The sequence below is a fragment of the Pelophylax lessonae genome (assembly GCF_965119305.1).
Source record: "Pelophylax lessonae genome assembly, chromosome: 3".
NCBI lineage: Eukaryota > Metazoa > Chordata > Amphibia > Anura > Ranidae > Pelophylax > Pelophylax lessonae.
In genome coordinates this window covers 147,607,859-147,627,190 of record NC_138770.1, presented here as the reverse complement: position 1 = coordinate 147,627,190, position 19,332 = coordinate 147,607,859, and the positions used below count along the sequence as shown (strand labels likewise).

Here is a 19,332-nt window from a genome sequence, read left to right as displayed (position 1 = left end):
ACATTTACTTGCCTGCACTCATTCATCACATCTATGTATGTATTAATTACCTGTTTCAATTGCACTAGTATTGTAGGTTTAGACACTAAGGCTGGCCATACACTATACAATTTTCTTGTTCAACTTTCCTTTAGATTTACCAAAACCATGTAATATAGGGTCAAACCTAAACACTTTCAATTTGTATGTAGTCAGGCAGGCCCTTGCACTACATAGTTTAAGGTAAATCTAAAGGAAATTGAATAAGAAAATTGTATAGTGTATGGCCAGCCTAAGAGAGTATATCTCAATTAGGGGAGTGAAAACCTGCGCTGATTTTTTAATAACTTGATTATTTTTAACTTGCTCTGATGTTGGATGCACCTGCAGATAGTTAGCAGTGGTCATAAATGAAAAAAAAACCTTCAACAACTGTTCACGACGACCAGCGCCAGATCTTTTTTTCTTCTTAAGTTCAGTTTATCTGTGATGCCTCTTTGGATGTGGCTCTCCTGATGGCTTGCCTCACTTGTTTTGGCGTGTTTTTTGGCTCAAGTGCTGGTCTGCGGATCAGACTTCAAAAAGGGCCTTGACTAATCTTCCTTTTTCAAGGAGAGCCCCTGTTTGGAGCTACCCTGGATTACATCATTTGGAAGAGTACTTTTCCTCTGCAGGCTACTTAGGGCAAGGAACCTCGTCGTAGACGTGGGCCTTCCTTCTCAGCTCATATGTTTTTTTTCATCCCTCAGGGTCAACTGACAAGGGCTCGAAGCCTTTAAGGGCCTCTTCTGGGGGATCTAAACTAACCTGTTCTGGCAAGCTGAGAGCGGGCTTCTCCAGACCCGGGGACAAGGCTCCTTCTGCATGGAGGTGCGCCCTCACCTGTATCAGGGGTGGGGGGACATCTTTACTGGTTTCCGGATCCGTGGACTTCCCGGGTGCAAGACAAGTGGGACCACAAATTATTCGGTCTGGCTACAAGATCGAGTTTCACTCTTGTCCCCCCGCCAAGGTTTTTTCTTTCCAATTTGCACCTGTCCCCAGACTTGCAGGGCCTGTTTGGGGCGGTACAAGACCTATTCTTGCAAGAGCTGATTGTCCCGGTTCCGACCTCAGAACGTTTTCAGGGTTTTTACTCAAACCTGTTCAGAGTTCCCAGGAAGGAAGGCAAAGTGCGTCCAATCCTGTACCTCAAGGTGCTAAACTGCTTTGTGCAGGTACAGAAGTACAGAATGGAGTCCATTGGAATGGTGGTGGCATCCCTGCATTAGGGGGATTTCCTTGCCTCTATCGATATCAAGGATGCCTACCTTCAGATTCCAATATGTGTCAGTCACCAGTGTTTTCTCCGCTTTGCTGTGGGAGAGGAGCATTATCAGTTTGTGCCGTTATCCTTTGGTCTCGCATCTGCTCCTCGGGTCTTCACAAAAGTGTTAGCCCCGCTGCTAGCTTTTGCTAAGCCAATGGGGGACCGCGGTACTGGGCTACTTGGATGATGTCCTTCTGCGAGCGGGGTCTCCCTCTGCTCTGGTGGAGAACCTGGAGATCACAATATGAACTCAGCGGAAGTTCGGCTTGGATTCGGAATTTTCAGAATTCTACTCTGGTTCCGTCCACAAAGCTGGACTATCTGGGCCTGACTCTGGACTCGGCCTTCGCCAGAGTGCTCCTTCCTCTGCACAAACTCCAGAAATTGCAGGCTGCAATTCGCCTCCTGCTGTCCAACAAATGGTCATCCCTCCGGACTTGCATGCGGGTGCTGGGCCTAATGGTGTCTACCTTCTAGGCCGTTCCATGTGAGGTCCCTGAAAAAGGAAATTCTGACCAACTGGGGCAAGGCTTTGCAGTCTGTGGACAATGAGATCCGGGTCGAGTCGTGGCACGAAGGAGTCCCTGATATGGTGGCTTCGTTCTCCGGTGCTTTGGCTGGGAAATTCCTTCTTTCCCTTGTATTGGACAGTGGTCACCACGGATGCCAGCCTGTCTGGCTTGGGAGGCGTCCTCGGCAAGCATTCTGCTCAGGGGATCTGGATGCTGGAGGAGTCCAGACTCCCGATCAATGTCTTGGAACCTCGAGCGATCAGACTGTGTCTAGACCATTGGACAGATCATCTTCAGGGTTGTCCAGTGCGCATTCAATCAGACAGTGCCATGGCCGTGGCTTATGTCAATTACCAAGGGGGCACAAGGTGTCCTGGCAGCTCTGGAGGTAGCTGGCAATCTAAGGTGGGCAGAACGATTAGTTCCAGCCCTCTCCACCGTACAGATTCTCAGGTTGGAAAATTGGCAGGCGGATTACCTCTGTCAGCAGGCTTTGGACCAGGGGGAGTGATCCCTTCATCCGGAGGTGTTTCATCAGCTGTGTCTCCGGTGGGGCCCTGAGGTGTATCTGTTGTGGCATCTCTGCTCAACAGAAAGGAGCAGAAGTTTGTGGCTTGGTCAAGGGATCCTCTGGCGGATGCCACAGATGCGCTGGTGGCCCCGTGGGGTCAGTATCATCCGATTTACGCCTTCCCTCCTCTCAAGCTTCTGCCAAGACTTCTACGCAGGATTGAGGCAGAAGGGATTCCAGACATCTTAGTGGCTCCGGACTGGCCTCGCCGGGCTTGGTACGCCGATCTGGTGCATCTAGTCGCCAACGCTCCTTGGAGGCTTCCTCTCAGGGAGGATCTGCTGTCCCAAGGACCAATCTTCCATCCTGCTTTACAGTTGCTGGCTTTGATGGCTTGGCTGTTGAACGATAGGGGTTTATCTGAGTCGGTGATTCCTACACTGTTGAAAGCTAGGAAATCTACCTCTAGGAAGATCTACCATCGTACGTGAAAGACGTACATTGCATAGTGTCAGTCTCTTGGTTTTCTTCCTCGCTCCTTCACGGTGGCTCGGATCTTGACCTAATTTCAACGGGAGGTTGAACAGAAATTGGCCTTGAGTACCATCAAGGGCCAGGTGTCGGCTTTGACGGTCTTCTTCCAACGACCTTTGGCCACACACTCCCTGGTGCGTACCTTTCTTCAGGGTGACCGACATTTGGTTCCTCCAGTGTGGGCTCCGTTGCCGCCTTGGGATCTTAATTTGGTGCTTTCAGCTCTATAGAAGCCTCCCTTTGAAAATATTTGGGAGATTCCCCTGCTTAAGCTGTCCCAGAAGCAGCTTAGTGGCTATCACCTCTGCGCGCATGGTGTCGGAACTGGTGGCGTTATCCTGTCATTCACCTTTACAGGGATAAGGTGGTTCTTTGCCCCTGTCCGTCATTCCTTCCAAAGTTTGTCTCTGATTTTCATTTGAATGAAGACATTGTGTTGCCTTCTCTGTGTCCCAGGCCTAAACATCCAAAAGAAATTGCCTTTCATGTGGTCCGGGCAATTAGGGTGTATCTGGCAGGTACAGAGTTTTTCAGGGAGTCAGACTCTTTCTTTGTGCTCACAGAAGGACCTAGAAAAGGGTTGTCTGCTTCCTCTGCGACCATTTCCAGATGGATCAGACAGACGGTGGTTCAGGCCTTTTCCATCAGGGGTCAGGATCATCCTTTCCATGTCAAGGCGCACTCTACTAGGGCGCTTATGGCACTTTTCCACTGCAAGTACCGGCTCGTACTGGCTCGGCTCTACTCGGCCCTGCTTGGCCCGGTTTGCTTTTCCACTGCTGGTACCGCATGGTATAGTGTCGGAACGGTTCGGTACGGTACGGTATAGGTTTGCTTTTCCACTAAAGTAGTACTAAAGTTAAGTGGGTGGGATAACAACGGGGTGGGTGGGATTCTCTGACCAATCAGTGGCTAGTAGTGACTGCATGCAAAGGATTGTGGGATATGGTACCAGTTTGGTACCTGTTGGAACCACAATCGAGTAGGTACTGTTTTTTCTGAGCCGTACCGTTCGGTTCCATGCAGTGGAAAAGCAAACCTATACCATACCGTACCGAACCGTTCCGTTCCGACCCTATACCATGCGGTACCAGCAGTGGAAAAGCACAAAAGCGTGCCGAACCGGTACGGTTCCATGCAGTGGAAAAGCGCCATTAGTGCCTCCTGGGCTTTCCGTCATCCGGCGTCAGTGAGGCAGGTTTGCAAGGCGGCCACCTGGTTATCGGTGCACATTTTTTCAAAGTTTTTGTAAAGTGGTTGTGTTGGCATCTGCGGTTGGTTCTTTTGGCCGTAAGGTTTTGCAGGCTGCTGTTTAGAGGACTTGATCCTCTTTGAGGGTGTATTATTTTTTTCAGGTGGGCTCCAGTTGTTTGGTTGAGATCCTGTGGCCTGGTTGGCTGATGTTTAGCCTTGGGAATCTTTTTGTTGTTCCCACCCCTCATATTTAATACTGCTTTGGGACATCCCAATGGTTATGAATATCAGGGTCTATGTCCATCAATGAACGAAAGAGAAAATTGGATTTTTGACTTGCCGTAAAATCCATTTCTCTGTTGTTCATTGCTGGACACAGCAACCACCCCTCTGTGGAGTTATATTTCTCCTGACACTGCTTTTAACAAAACTGAGTGGCTATAGCAGAGAGAGGGAGTATACCCCTTGGGACTGCCCATGTGTGTAGCCAGAATTCTTTTCTGCCTAGTGTCCTACTCTTGTAGGGGGCAGTATAACCCAGTAGTTATGAATATCAGAAGCTGTGTCCATCAATGAACATCAGAGAATGGATTTTACGGTAAGTCAAAAATCCAGTTTCTCTTGCATCCTCCGACAGTCGCTGCCCACTCATTCAGTCTTCACCAATGGGGTATTGACTTCCTCTCCGCAGGAGTAGCTAGGCATAAGACTTGTTAGAAACAAAGCATTAGCATAGACACACCCATGGGGGCTGTCCCACTGGTCCAATACCCCCCTGCAATCAGCCATCCAAACTCAGTTGGTCTTCTGCCTAGTTCAGGAGTAGATAGGCTTCCCTGTGCTCGGGCTACAGTCTCAGCCTCCTTCTTCTATTTTATTTTCAAAAAATGTAATTTTTTCTTTGCATTACTAGCTGTTTATTTTGTCAGCATTAAGTAGTCGGATCTTCGGATGAAGACGGCGTTTGCGGAGCTGGGAATCAGACTGGTTGTCCTGGTTCTCCAGGACAGAGGGTCAGATAAAATCCCAGCCCGCCATTGAGCGTTTAGCAGGCTATTTGTTAGCCCTGGCCTCGCAAACGACCCATCCCTGTCCTCAGGGATGCAGCCTGTGAGATGGCTGCCTCACTGGACACATTCACGGTTCGTCTGTGTCACTGCTGGTGTCCTGCGTTTTTTTGCTGACAGCACTGCCCTGCCATCTAAGGGCGGGCGGTTTCCCGTTGATATGAGGCACCCCACGCTATCGGTACAGGTAAGTACACTCTGTGTGGGGCCTCTGTCTGGGGTCGGCAGTCCTGTGTGTCTGGTGTGCCCTATGTCTGTGCGTTTTTGGGCTCCCTGATCCCGGTCCCTGCGGGGGTTGTTTCTCTGACAGCCAAAGCGCTGTGGGGATTTTTGGGGGTCCCTCTCCTGTGTCACTTTAGGGTGCTTGGAGGTGCAGACACTTGCGGTGACCGCTGCGGGGTTAAAAACCGCCGGTCTGCCATTTTAGGTGTGGGCAGCATGTCTGGATTCCCTATGAGCGCTTATACAGCATGGTATGTAGTGTATTTTGGCGCCTTGCGGCGGCATCTTGTGTGTGGCAAACGATCGTTCCGAGCACATGTCGGCGGCCATTTTACCGAAGCCTCCCATTGCTTTCCATAGGCAACCATTTTTCCTTAGCCTGCAGCCTCAGTTCAGTCTCTGCCAGTGACATCACTTCCTTCTTTACCTCAGGAGCGACCGACTGCGGTGGTACACTTGTGGGGCTCTGTTCTGCTGTCCTTCTTTTCCTCCATTGTGCAATCTTCCAGGCTTTCAGTTTGTCCCTGCGGGGGTCTGTGTTTACAGTCTTTGTGGCGGTGTGCTGCGGGGGTCCGCGGCGCACTTAAAGGGCCAGTACCTTACAAAAAAAAATAACTTTTTTTCAATGGAATCCCAGGACAGCAAATTCCCTCCAGCCTTGGTGGGCGATTCAAGTTCTTCTGAATCCTCTACCCTGACTAATTTGGCTGCTGTAGTGGCGACTTTGGTGTCCAAAATGGATGTGCTGATGACTGAACGTGCTGCTAGAAAAAGGCCTAGGATTTCTTTTCCTTCTGATTCTGATTGTGACATGGTTGCTGTAGGTAGTGTGCCCCTTTCAGGGTCTCGCTCTTCTCTGGACCCGCAAGAGTCTGAGGGGTAGGCGGAGGTTACAGGGGTGGATGAATCCCCCCCTGGGACGCCCGAGGAACGCGCAGCAATGGATGCGCTGATTCTTGCCATTAAAGAAGCACTACATTTAGAGGATGAGCCCAATCCTCCGAGCATTGTGTGCTCCTTTGGTAGACACAGGACCCGCAAGACGGCGCAGGTTTTTCCTTGCCCTGCCGAGTTTCGTCACACAGTGAATGAGCAATGGCGCAATTTGAAACACACCTTCTCGGTGCCTAAAAGGTTTCAATCTCTCTACCCTTTTGCGTCTACTACTAATGTTGCACGCTGGTGTGTGGGTCCTCAAGTGGATCACACTGTAGCCAGGTTGAACAAGCCTACTCTGGTTCCCACCGAAGATTCTCCCGTTTTTAGGGATCCTACGGATAGGAGGCTGGAATCACTCGCCCGCCATTCATATATGGTCGCGGGTTCCATGCTAAAACCTATTTTTGCCTCTGTCATGGTGGCTCAGGTTGTGGTGGATTGGACCAAGGTGCTCAAACGCACCCTCGTGGCTGATCTACTACCTTGGAGATGGTGGACCAGATTTATCAAGGGGTCATGTATTTGTGCGATGCGGCCTTAAATGAGGCCCCGTTAGCTGCGCGCCTGTCCAGTGTCGCGGTGATTAACCGTCGACTGATCTGGTTGAAGAGCTGGTCGGCTGACCAAAAATCGAGAAAAACGGTGGCTGACATCCCCTATGCGGGGTCTCGCCTTTTTGGGGATTCCCTGGATGAATTGGTTAAAGGAGTCACTGGGGGCAAGAGCACTCTGCTTCCCCAGAATCCTAAGGGTAAGTTTTTCCGTGGCAAGCGGGGCCCTTCCTTTAAACCAAATCAGGGGTCCTTTCATGCCTTCAAGGCGCAGAACAAGGGAAAACCCTTCAAGGGCCAAGGTGGCCAGAGAAAGTCCTGGGCTGACCAGCCAAAATCCGGCCAAGCGTGTGCGGCGGCTCAGTCCGCCTCTGCCTAAAGGGGCGCCCTCACCCATTGCAGGGGTGGGGGGATGTTTGCACGGTTTCCTCCAACCTTGGCTGCTCCAAATTCCGGACAGGTGGGTTCAGGAAATGATTCGATCAGGGTACAAGATCGAATTTCTTTCACAGCCGGCGGACAGATTCTTTCCCTCAAATCTTCATTTGACCCCAGGGCATTTTACAAGACCTGCATCAAGCAGTTCAGGATCTCCTCGCCCAGGGGGGAATCTTCCCGGTGCCTCATCCGGACAAATTTCGGGGGTTTTACTCGAATCTGTTCACTGTGCCCTGAAAGGAGGGCAAGGTACGTCCAATTCTGGACTTGAAAGCTCTGAACTGCTTTGTGCGCGTTCGGAAATTCCGCATGGAATCGCTTCGCTCGGTGGTGGCCTACCTGAGTCCAGGAGAATTCCTGGCCTCTATCGATCTGAAGGATGTGTATCTTCACATCCCCATTTTCGAGGGTCATCAGAGGTACCTCCAATTCGCTATCGCGGAGGATCATTATCAGTTTGTGGCGTTACCTTTCGGTCTCGCTTCGGCTCCAAGGGTCTTTACCAAGGTGTTGGCACCTGTTCTGGGCCTGTTGCGGGCCCAGGGCATTGCGGTCTTGGGTTATCTGGACAATCTCCTGTTAAGATGGAGTGCCAGCCAGAGCCTGTTGCGCGATCTGTCCACTACGGTCCAGACGCTCCAGGAGTTCGGTTGGACCATCAACGTTCAGAAGTCGACCTTGTCTCCTTCGGTTCGTCTCCCGTATTTGGGAATGGTTCTGGACTCTGCTCAAGCAAAGCTGTTTTTACCGGAGGACAAGCTCCGGACCCTGCAGTCTGAGGTCAGGTCCCTCAGGGACAACAAATCCTCGTCACTCAGGACCTGTATGCGGTCCCTGGGGATGATGGTGTCAGCCTTCGAGGCGATACCATTTGCACAGTTTCACACGCGATCTCTCCAAGTGGAGATCCTGGCCAGGTGGGACAGACTACCTCAGTCCTTGGACCTGAGAGTGTCTCTGAGTCGCCAGACCAGAATGGATCTCTTGTGGTGGTTTCAGTCCCCGGCTGTGTCGGAAGGAAAATCCTTCCGACCTTTACTGTGGACGGTTATTACCACAGATGCCAGCCTGTCGGGCCGGGGTGGCGTCCTGGGCAACCTGTCTGCCCGGGGTACTTGGTCGGACTAGGAATCCTCCCTTCCGATAAACATATTGGAATTGAGAGCAATCAGGCTGTGCCTGCTCCATTGGTTGGATCGTCTTCAGGGCCGTCCTGTACGGGTGCAGACGGACAATGCCACTGCGGTGGCTTAAATCAACCACCAAGGGGGCACCAGGAGTACCCGGGCGGCCCAGGAGGTGACCAGTATTCTGTCTTGGGCCGAGACTCATGTCCCGGCGATATCGGCAGTTCATATTCCAGGTGTGGAGAATTGGCAGGCCGATTATCTGAGCCATCATACCCTGGACCAGGGGGAATGGTCCCTGCACCCGGAGGTATTTCAAATGCTTTGTGCGAAGTGGGGATCCCCGGATGTGGATCTGTTCGCGTCTCGGCTAAACCACAAGGTGGAAAGGTTCGTAGCAAGAACGCGCGATCCTCTGGCAGACGCCTCGGATACGCTGGTGGTGCCTTGGCATCAGTATCATCTGATATATGCCTTTCCTCCGATTCAGTTATTGTCCAGGTTCCTTCGCAGGTTGGCCTCGGAACAAACTGTGGTGATTCTGATGGCGCCGGACTGGCCACGCCGGTCCTGGTACGCAGACCTCGTTCACCTGGCCATTGAGCCTCCATGGCGGCTGCCGATGAGAGGAGATCTACTGTCTCAGGGACCCATCTTCCATCCTGCTTTACAGTTGCTGGCTTTAACGGCATGGCTGTTGAAAGCCAGGTCCTGAGAGACAGGGGTCTTTCCTCGGAGGTCATTCCTACTTGAATCAAGGCTAGAAAAGCCTTGTCTGGTAAGATTTATTACCGTACATGGAAAGCTTATTTTGCCTGGTGCAAGTCCAGGGGTTTCTCTCCTTGTTCATACTCGGTGGAGATAGTGTTGGCTTTCCTCCAGTCTGGTGTGGACCAGCGCCTTGCGTTGGCCACGATTAAGGGCCAGGTATCTGTACTGGCTGTTCTTTTTCAACGCCCTGTGGCGTCTCATTCCTTGATTCGCACCTTTATTCAAGGTGTGCGTCACTTGGCCCCTCCTAGAAGGGAGCCCTTACCTCCATGGGACTTGAACTTGATTCTGTCCGTGTTGCAACGTTCCCCGTTTGAAAACATCAGGGAAATCTCGTTACCTCTGCTGTCTAAAAAGGTTGCCTTTCTGGTGGCGATCACTTCTGCTCACAAAGTGTCGGAGTTGGCGGCGTTGTCTTGCCGCTCCCCTTAACTGGTGGTTCATAGGGATAAGGTGGTCTTGCGACCAAAACCATCCTTTCTTCCAAAGGTGGTTTCGGAATTTCACCTCAATGAGGACATTGTTTTACCTTCGCTCTGTGCGAATCCTAAACATCCTAAGTAGGTTGCTCTGCATTCTTTGGATGTTGTCAGGGCGATCAGGGTTTACCTGTCGTCGACTGAATCCTTTCAGAAATCGGATTCTCTCTGTCCTTTCTGAGGGGCCTCGGAAGGGCATGGCTGCGTCTGCAGCGACCATTGTAAAATGGATCAGACAGACCATTGTACAGGCCTGTTCATTGAAGGAACGGGTACCCCCCTTCCCTGTCAAGGCGCACTCTACCAGATCGGTGAGTGCGTCCTGGGCCTTCCGGCATCAGGCCTCGGTGGCCCAGGTGTGCAAGGCTGCGACTTGTTCGTCAGTGCACACCTTTTCAAAATTCTACAAAATTGATGTTCTGGCATCAGCTGATGCCTCTTTTGGCCGCAAAGTTCTCTGTGCGGCAGTACCATAGGAGACCCTGTTTTTGTGCAGGTCCCTGGCTGTTGGGGTTGTTTATCCCCTTGGTTATTTGCTTTCCTGGGTTGTTGCTCCTGTTGAGCTTTTTTGTTGCCCAGAAGGTTCCCTTGCTGTTCTTGTAAGGTTCCTTTCTCTGATGTGGGTACTGCATTGCCTTTTCTGGCGGTTGCGTTTCCCATACCTCATGTCTACACTGCTTTGGGACATCCCCATTGGTGAAGACTGTATGAGTGGGCGGCGACTGTCGGGAGGACGTAAGAGAAAACTGAATTTTTGTAATCTTACCGTAAAATTCCTTTCTCTGAGTCCTCAGACAGTCGCCGCCCCCTCCCCTCTTTTTTATACACTTAACTGCTTGCTACCAAACTGAGTTGGGATGGCTGATTGCAGGGGGGTATTGGACCAGTGGGACAGCCCCCATGGGTGTGTCTATGCTAATGCTTTGTTTCTAACAAGTCTTATGCCTAGCTACTCCTGCGGAGAGGAAGTCAATACCCCATTGGTGAAGACTGTATGAGTGGGCGGCGACTGTCGGAGGACTCAGAGAAAGGAATTATACGGTAAGATTTTACAAAAATTCAGTTTTTTCCCTAGGCTGGGAGGTCCTCAGTGTGAGTGCAAGGTGCCCAGATGATACCCCCTCATTTTTTTGTGCTAGGGTTTAGATACACTTTAAGAACTGTGATGTTTATGTTGGTCTAACAGAGTTGGAAGTAAATGATCCAAAAATTGAACTGCATGTGGCTATGTAACAAGTGTACTGTTTCAGATAAGGCCAATCAACTTTGTACTAGTATAGTGGTGAAAAGCTGCTTGGCATATGAATGCCATCTCCCTGCATGATTCTCTGGCAGAATGTACCTCGAGTGATCATTAACCATAGAAAAATTCCCCTTGAGGTGGGACTTTTTAGGAACTAATCGAATTTACAACAGTATTATATAAAATGCTCATTTTGTTGTATCGTAAAGAATAAAAGTATTTACAAACACAAAAGAATTACAGAAATTATATGGAATGCACAATGGTACTTGCACCAATGTGTATAACGTACATGGATCAACGTCTGAGTCACTCGACACGTTTCAAAGCCTAGACCGCTTCTTCCTCAGGGGTGTATTATGACAGATTCCACATTTCCATGTATGTTACTAAAAACAATGTCTCAGGATCTCCGCCATCCATGCCTAGACATACATATCTATGTGACTTTTACAGGCATGAAGTATTGATGGTGGGAGTGTTGTATCCAGTCAGTCGTATCCAAGAATCATTGAGCACTGAGGCCGAACAGACATACCCTGCAGCGGCACACAGTATGGGGATGCTGTTTACCCCAATGTGCTGGAGGTACTACCTTCAACAGGAGGGCACAGTATTGAAAGTATCTAAAGCAGGAGTGTATAACCTTGAGCAAGGGGGAATGCCATTTCCTGAGGAAGAAGCTTTCTAGGCTTTGAAACGCGTCGGGTGACTTGGACATTGATCCATGTACATTATACACATTGGTGCAAGTACCATTGCACATTCCATGTATTTTTTGTAATTCTTTTGTGTTTGTAATTGCTATTATTCTTTGTGATACAATAAAATGAGCCTTTTATATAATACTGTGGTAAATTCGATTAGTGTCTAAAAAGTCCCACCTCAACGGGAATTTTTCTATGGTTTTTACATGCAGGGATGTGGCACATATAAGGAGGACAATCACTGTGACTCTAATAAACTCGAGTGATCATTATGGCAGGCTCTGCAAGTTTGGTTGAGCAATTGGTCTTGTATCTTTGGCAATTAAATATAAGTTAAAACTGGATTGGGCTGTATCTCTAAAAGATGACTGTTGTTACAGCTGCATCACACAGATCTAGTAAAGAAGTTGACAAGGAAGCCTACTACAAAAGACTGGAGATCATGCTGCAGTGAGTATGAATAAAAGCTAGTTTCAAGTTTCCTTTAAATACTACAGCTTCGGAATGTTTACCCCCCCCCTCCCTTAATGACCAGGCCATTTTTTGCGATACGACACTGCGTTACTTTAACTAACAATTGCACCGGTCGTGCGACGCTGTACCCACATAAAATTGATGCCCTTTTTTTCCCACTAATAGAGCTTTCTTTTGGTGGTATTTGATCACCTCTGCGTTTTTTTTTTTTTTTTTTTTTGCACTAATAACAAAAAAAACCTGACAATTTTGAAAAAAATTAAATATAAATATTTCTTACTTTCTGCTTTAGAACACACCCAATAAAAAAAATTAAAAAATCAAATTTCTTCATCAGTTTAGGCCAATATGTATTCTGCTACATGTTTTTGGTAAAAAAAATCCCAATAAGCGTACATTGGTTGCTTTGCGCAAAAGGTATAGCGTCTACAAACTATGGGATCATTTTATGGAATTTTTATTTATTTTTGGGAACCAGTGACCCCAATTCAGTGATCACTGCTAAAAAAAATATGCACTGTTTTATTTTTATTTCATGCCTAACTTTTTGTTAAGAATAGTGGGAGCCAAGCTGTGTCTGTTGTCGCTCCAAGGCTAGCCATACACATTTAGATTCACTTTCACAAACTGAACAATAGAAACCTAACTGATTCCTCCGTCCACGCTAAATCTTATGGATGAAGGAATCTCCTGTACTGTGTATTCTATTTAACAGCCAATGAGACCCGCAGCTGCTGAATATGTGAACTGTGACTGCATCTAACTGGATGCAGTCATATTTTGGCTGCCATTGTTTCACCCAGCTCTTTTGACAAAAGTTGATTGAAAAATAAACTTTTAGCAAGACGGGTGGTGTCAACAGGGCCACTCTGCTCATATTTTGGCCAATTCCTGCTGAAATTTAAAACCTGTATGGCCAGTTTAAGTATTATAACTCTACGGACACATGAAGCATACAAAGAAAAGCTGCTATTGGTTCTCATATTAGAGCTGAGAGCTGCCCAAAAACTGTGTACAGAAAGGGTTGCTTTTTCTCTCTGAAACATCATTAATCTGTTTTGAACCAGGAAGTTCAGAATTCAAACTGTGCCTAAAGAAATACTTCCTTTACCTATTTTTAAATTGTCATCAGAATTGTACCCTGTCTTGGGGCTCTGAAATTCTAACTGGCTTTTTGAATTCTTAAAAAAGTGATATATTGTACCACAATTGGGGTTAAACAAAGAAATAGAGAAATAGTTTTCAAAGCAGTATACAGCTAATTCTGTTGTAATTTAATTTAATCTCTAATAACATCTTCTGCTGTTTACTTTTATCTTGTACGGTTCATAGTTTAGACTTTCATAGACCTCCTTTTAAAAGCATATTTCTTTTGTTCTTGCTGTCAGGGATATGTTTGGTGAGGAGTGTGTGAGTAATACCAATGACTCCACCATTACTGTGACTGTGGATGGTAAGACGGCCGTCTTGTCTCTGGAAACAAGGGTAGGTGACTTATAACCAAAAATATATCTTCTCTCATAATTCATCACTACTTCCCTGGGATTGTACTTCAGTGTCATTTCTGTTGAGGTGGACTTAACTAAAATACAGACTCCCAATACCTTACCCATGTTGCTCCCTTAATCATAAAAATTTTAAAATAATCACTGAAATACTTTTTGCAGAAGATGATGTTTTGGCTTCTCTCCCCAGTACTGGACACTTTTACTGATTGTGCATTCTAGGGGTAAGAATGGTCAGGGTAGGGAGGCCCTGATTTTGCTAAGGAAGAAAAATACATGTATGATCTCGTTCCTTAATTGATGTTAAAAAAGGTTTTTATTATAATCTTTAGTGTTTAAAAACTCATAGTAGCAGCTAATCGGATTTCAGTATGCTTCCACTGTAGCAGACCAATCAGTAACTATGTAGCAGTGGGGAGCAGGTGTTGAAATATCTAAAAAAAAAAAAAAAAAAGCTCAACTTACCAATGAGCCTGCAACCAATCAAATAATCCTATCTAACAATTTGCCTTCCAGACACACCTGCCCTATCTCTATCCATTATAATGCATGTGCTTCTACTATGGTAGAAGTTAGGACTGCAGAAAATACTGTGGTGCAGTGAAGTGGCTCTGAAGCTTACGCATGCATTTGCCAAACTCCTGTTTTTAACACAAAATGTTAGACAGGATAATTTGGTTGGTTGCAGGCTGGTTGGTAAGTTGAGCTGGGAATTTTCTTTGATCTTGTTTGACATGTGCTCCTTGCTGCGAAGGCCAGTTATAGGTTGGGGAGTTGGCCATTTTTTTTTACTGTTGAAATATCTCAGTTGCATGATCATTTCCAAACAATAATTGTGGTTGCACCCAAAGAACCTGTTCTTTGCATCCTGTATAAATTAAGAGTATCATGTTTCATTAAACATTCTTCTTTGATATAGTTCTGGAATTATTTGTAAACTTTTTAATAATTCAACGTCATTCTCACTGCGGATGCCAAAGATCTTCCAGTGCGGTGTATTACTTAGACAGCTGTCTGTCCACAGTTGGGTGTTTCTTAGGTGGGAGGCCTGCCAGGGAAGCCATAGGAAACAATGGACAGCTGCAGTGCAAATCGTATGCAAGCATTTTGTCATTGCATGGTTTTGAGCAATATTGTGCTTACTAATGAAAAGTTAAAATGTCACTTCTGTTTTCTCCCCTTAGACTGTGGAATGTGAGGAAGGACTGGATGAAGATGAGACCCTTCGGGAACTGGTACAGTTGGCAGCACAGAGATTATACGATGCCCTTGGCCCAGCAAACCTTTAATGTCACATGATCTGTTTGATTTTGAAATCCTTTAAACTAACTAAAATAGTTTTTCTTGCATATTTTTGTATATATGTGAGTTCATAAACCAACCTGTAAATCATCAAAACAAATGATATCACATGTTTTAGTGATGTCAGAGACTTCTACATAGGCTGCATTCTAATGAATAGTTGTTCCGCCCACAAAGTGGCTATCTCCTTAGAATGGAATGGCATCCTGGAATTTATAGTTATTTAGCATACAAAGGTTACCCTTTCCTAATGTATATACTATATTTGTCCTTGAGTGCATTTGCGTTCAGTTAAAGTGGAAGTAAACTCCCATGTATGGTTTTTACCTCAAGGTAAGCATATAAGGCTTACCTATAGGTACTGTAAATATCTCCTAAAAGTGCACCGTTTAGGAGATATTTACTTTTGATGCAGCTAGTGATGTCACCAGCACATGCGTTCTGAAGAAACAGCAACTCCCGTGCGCATGTGCAGGAGTGACGTCATCGCTGGCTCGACCAATCAGATAGCCAAAGCCCACAAACACGGAAAGAAGACCGGGTGAAGATGGAAGCGCATGCTGCTAGAGGGCTTAGTTTTCAGTTAAGTCTGTCATAATGGGCTAGTATGCGATGCATTCTAGCCCATTATAACCTAAGCTGCCTGGGCCCAAATTTTTTTTTTTCCCTTTCTTTTTGATGCGGTTCACTACCGCTTTAAAGCATATGTGTGGTTAATAAAAAACACAAAACCCTCACCCCACACTGTACTAGGTACCTTCTGTTACATATAGGTATATTTTGGCTTCACATATAATAGGATTGTAATCCTACTCGCGCAGAAAAAAAAAAGGGGGGTGTTGGAGGGGTTCTTTGCTTATTCTATATTGTATCATTTATGCTCAAGGTTTAAACTTATCTCTGCCTTACCAGTTTTACACTGGCTGTCTCTACTGTCCACCAGGTATACTTACTGTCAAATATAAGAAACAGCCAGGCACAAAACAGTAAGAAAGTGGCCTCTAAATAAAAACTGTGTAGAGACTGGTGTCAGGGAATGACTTCATGGTGTGTGTGGGGAGAATTTTCTCTATTTCTAGAAGACTGCCAGGTGGATACTGTTTTTCAGATACTTCGATAAATGATACCAAGTGTTTTGCTCTACTGAGTAAAAATTCCCATAGCCCTTTTTCTACTGGATTTTCATTTTTGTCATTGAAATGTTTAAGACGAGTCCGGTTTCTTCCAGTCTGGTGTGTATTAATAAATGCTGCTCTGCTCACTGAAAACACACCAAGTCCACATGAGATTGTTAAAAAAAATCTTCCATGCTGTAAATTTCTTGTTATTAATGCCTGATTTGTGAATAATTATCAGCAAAACATTAAATATTTTATACAGTAAGAGACTATCATTTGTGGGGGGTTTTTTTGTTTTGTTTTGTTTTTTTGTCTTCTGCTCTGTTTTGTTTATTTTATTATCGTGATGTATTAATAATAAAACTTTTTGATTAAAAAAAATATACCAGGGATGTCAGATGGATGCACTCATAGATGTGTGCTGTAAACATGGCGTTGCTTGGGCAATCTGTGGGAAGTTACTGATGTCACTTTAGTATAACAAGTAATAATTTTTCTTGCATTTGAAATGTGAAATCTGATTTGTTATAGGAAGTTTCTGCAGTTTTTATACTCTGTCCATTTGCCTGTCTGTCTGTCTGTCTTTGGGTCTTTGAATCATAAATTGCCATTTCAGGGTTAAGCTGGCCATACACTGGTAGATTTTTGAATGAACGTTCATTTAAATATTCATACAAAAATACTTGGTACATTCAATGACTTGATGAATGTTGTTCGAAAGTAGGTCAAAATTTCCTTTGCTTTTAAGATTCATTTTTAGAATGAAATGTAATTTTCCACACGGAAAACACATTCACTGTTAGAAAACTAATTTGTTGGAAAAGATTTTTTAATCCTACTCCCTCAAATTTTCTTGTCCCCATTTTTTGAAAACAAATGTTTTTTTGATCCCTTTAACCATTAGGAAATCAAATTAACATTATGAAATTCTAGTAGTGTTTGGCCAGCTTAAAGCGGAGTTCCGGCCACAGAATCATTTTCTTTTTATACATACTTCCCAAACAGTGATCCACCGCCCTTCATACATCCGCTAATCCGGTTTTAGACAGTTTAATAATTGATTGGCAATCATAAAATCTTACTTTATAAAAAGTTTGCTGAGCGCCGCCATCTTTGTCCTGGTCACCCGAAGCCGCAGTATGCAAATGTATGCCCTGCTTCCTGGTTCTAGCTCATTGTGCAAGCTGTGAGAGGAGCCTGCCGCCTACATCACTGCCCATTGCTTCCTGGGAGTGATGAGTAAGAGCTCCCAGGACGCATTGCAGGACAGGAAATGACAGCACGGGCCGCAGCCACAGAGGGAGGAAGTGGAAGGAAAGGGGAGTATATTTTCTTCTGAAACAAGGTAAGTAAAAAAAAAAATAAAAAATTCGGGAATATCCAATTCTTTTTCAGGAGACAATAAGGAAGCGGATGGCACAAAATCTAATGTAATGATTTTGCGGCCGGAACTCCGCTTTAAGCGATTCAGAAAGTGTTTAGCTCATCCCAAAGCAAACCTCTTCCATTCTCTTTTTACCCATTTAACAGTTATTAAAAAAAAAAAACACCTGGTAAAGCTGTTTTTAAACTTGCCAACTCTGGAGTCGGTGTCCGTCAATGATGCTGCTTTGAGGATTGCCAATCGCAAACAAAACACTACAGTGTCTGCCTTCGGCAGTCACTCTCCTCTTCATGAGGTCATCATGGTGCTGCAGTCTTCTGGATTTTAAAAGAACCCCACCTCTGGATAGCTATCTGGTTGTTACTGTCAGCAGGCCGCGACATGGACACCCAAAGAAGGGACGACTCTGCAGTGAAGAAGATGAAGACTCGAGACCTGGCATATCATCTGAACACTGGTTTAGATCATTATTTTGTTTTTATGGGGTGCTATGACTGGAGTTCAGCTTTAAAGGCTAAGTTCACTTAAAAAAATAAATAAATAAAGGTGCATGTTTTGCAGGTAAAAAATTGTGTATTTTATTTTTACACTGGAACATTCGAAGTATTGAACCTGTGTGTGCAGTATCAGGCTCCTGTAGACACTTCTTTCAGCTCTTTGCCTATACCACTGTACAGGCTTTCAGTTACTGAAGTACTGGAAGTGTCTGAGTGCTACATTGTACTCCATTGAGAAATACAAGTTTGTCTGACGTGGCAGCAGATGGGACCAGTAGTTTATTCATTCACAGATCTCTTTTAAATGAATGATGTGGCTTTACAGTTAGGTACCCTACACAGCTAAGCCGATTTCTATAAATGTGACTGTGGCTGCAGAGGAGAACTACCACTCACCCAGGGGAGGCTGGGGGTGAGGGTTGGGGTGCTTAGCAGCATGTCACACCCTAAATATGGATGTAGCATGTTGCTATAGGTGGAGATAGCCTTTAAACGAGAGAATCAGCCTGACATCCAGTATTTTCTAAACAAAGTTCCTGAAGCTGGCCATATGCAGTTAATTTTTTCATTCAGCCAACAGATTTCTTTACCCATACAAATGAGGTAGAGAATGTATCCCCCCATGCTAAGGCTTTGTATCCTGATTATGACTGCAGCTAAATGTTGGAAAATGTTCAAGCATGTCTCGTTGACAGAAGTCCATTAAGAAATAGGCTTCTGTCACGTTTGGGAGCCCACACACTGATTAAAATTCTAATTTGATCAGTGTATGGCCAGCTTTAGGTTTAACTCTCAGCAAGTGTTAATGACATTTGCAGAATATATATGTATGTGTATGTGTGTGTGTGTATATATATAATGTGTGTATCTCATAAAATTAGAATATCATCGAAAAGTTACTTTTTTTTCAGTAATTCAATTCAAAAACTGAAAATCCTATACAGTATGTCACAAAAGTGAAGTACACCCCTCACATTTTTGTAAATATTTTATTATATCTTTTCATGTGCCAACACTGAAGAAATTACACTTTGCTACAATGTAAAGTAGTGAGTGTACAGCTTGTATAACAGTGTAAATTTGCTGTCCCCTCAAAATAACTCGACACACAGCCATTATTGTCTAAACTGCTGGCAACAAAAGAGAGAACACCCCTAAATGAAAATGTCCAAATTGGGCCCAATTAGCCATTTTCCCTCCCCGGTGTCATGTGACTCGTTAGTGTTAAACGGTCTCAGGTGTGAATGGGGAGCAGGTGTGTTAAATTTGGTGTTCTCACTCTCTCATTCTGGTCACTGGAAGTTCAACATGGCACCTTAAGGCAAAGGACTCAGAGGATCTGAAAAAAAAAAGAATTGCTGGTCTACATAAAGATGGCCTAGGGCTAGGCTATAAGAAGATTGCCAAGACCCTGAAACTGAGCTGCAGCACAGTGGCCAAGACCATACAGCGGTTTAATAGGACACGTT

The 19,332-nt window shown here is 45.5% G+C and overlaps 1 protein-coding gene across 1 annotated transcript in view; it reads left to right on the top strand.

Annotated features, from left to right (window-relative positions):
* CPSF3 (cleavage and polyadenylation specific factor 3) overlaps positions 1-15,161 on the top strand; it is a 62,323-nt gene extending 47,162 nt beyond the window's left edge. The window contains exons 16-18 of the mRNA XM_082249963.1: positions 11,964-12,033; positions 13,446-13,542; positions 14,747-15,161. Of these exons, the coding sequence (XP_082106089.1) occupies positions 11,964-12,033; positions 13,446-13,542; positions 14,747-14,851 (272 nt within the window). The 3' untranslated portion in view covers positions 14,852-15,161. The remainder of the gene's footprint in view (positions 1-11,963; positions 12,034-13,445; positions 13,543-14,746) is intronic.
* The last annotated feature ends 4,171 nt before the right edge of the window (positions 15,162-19,332 follow it).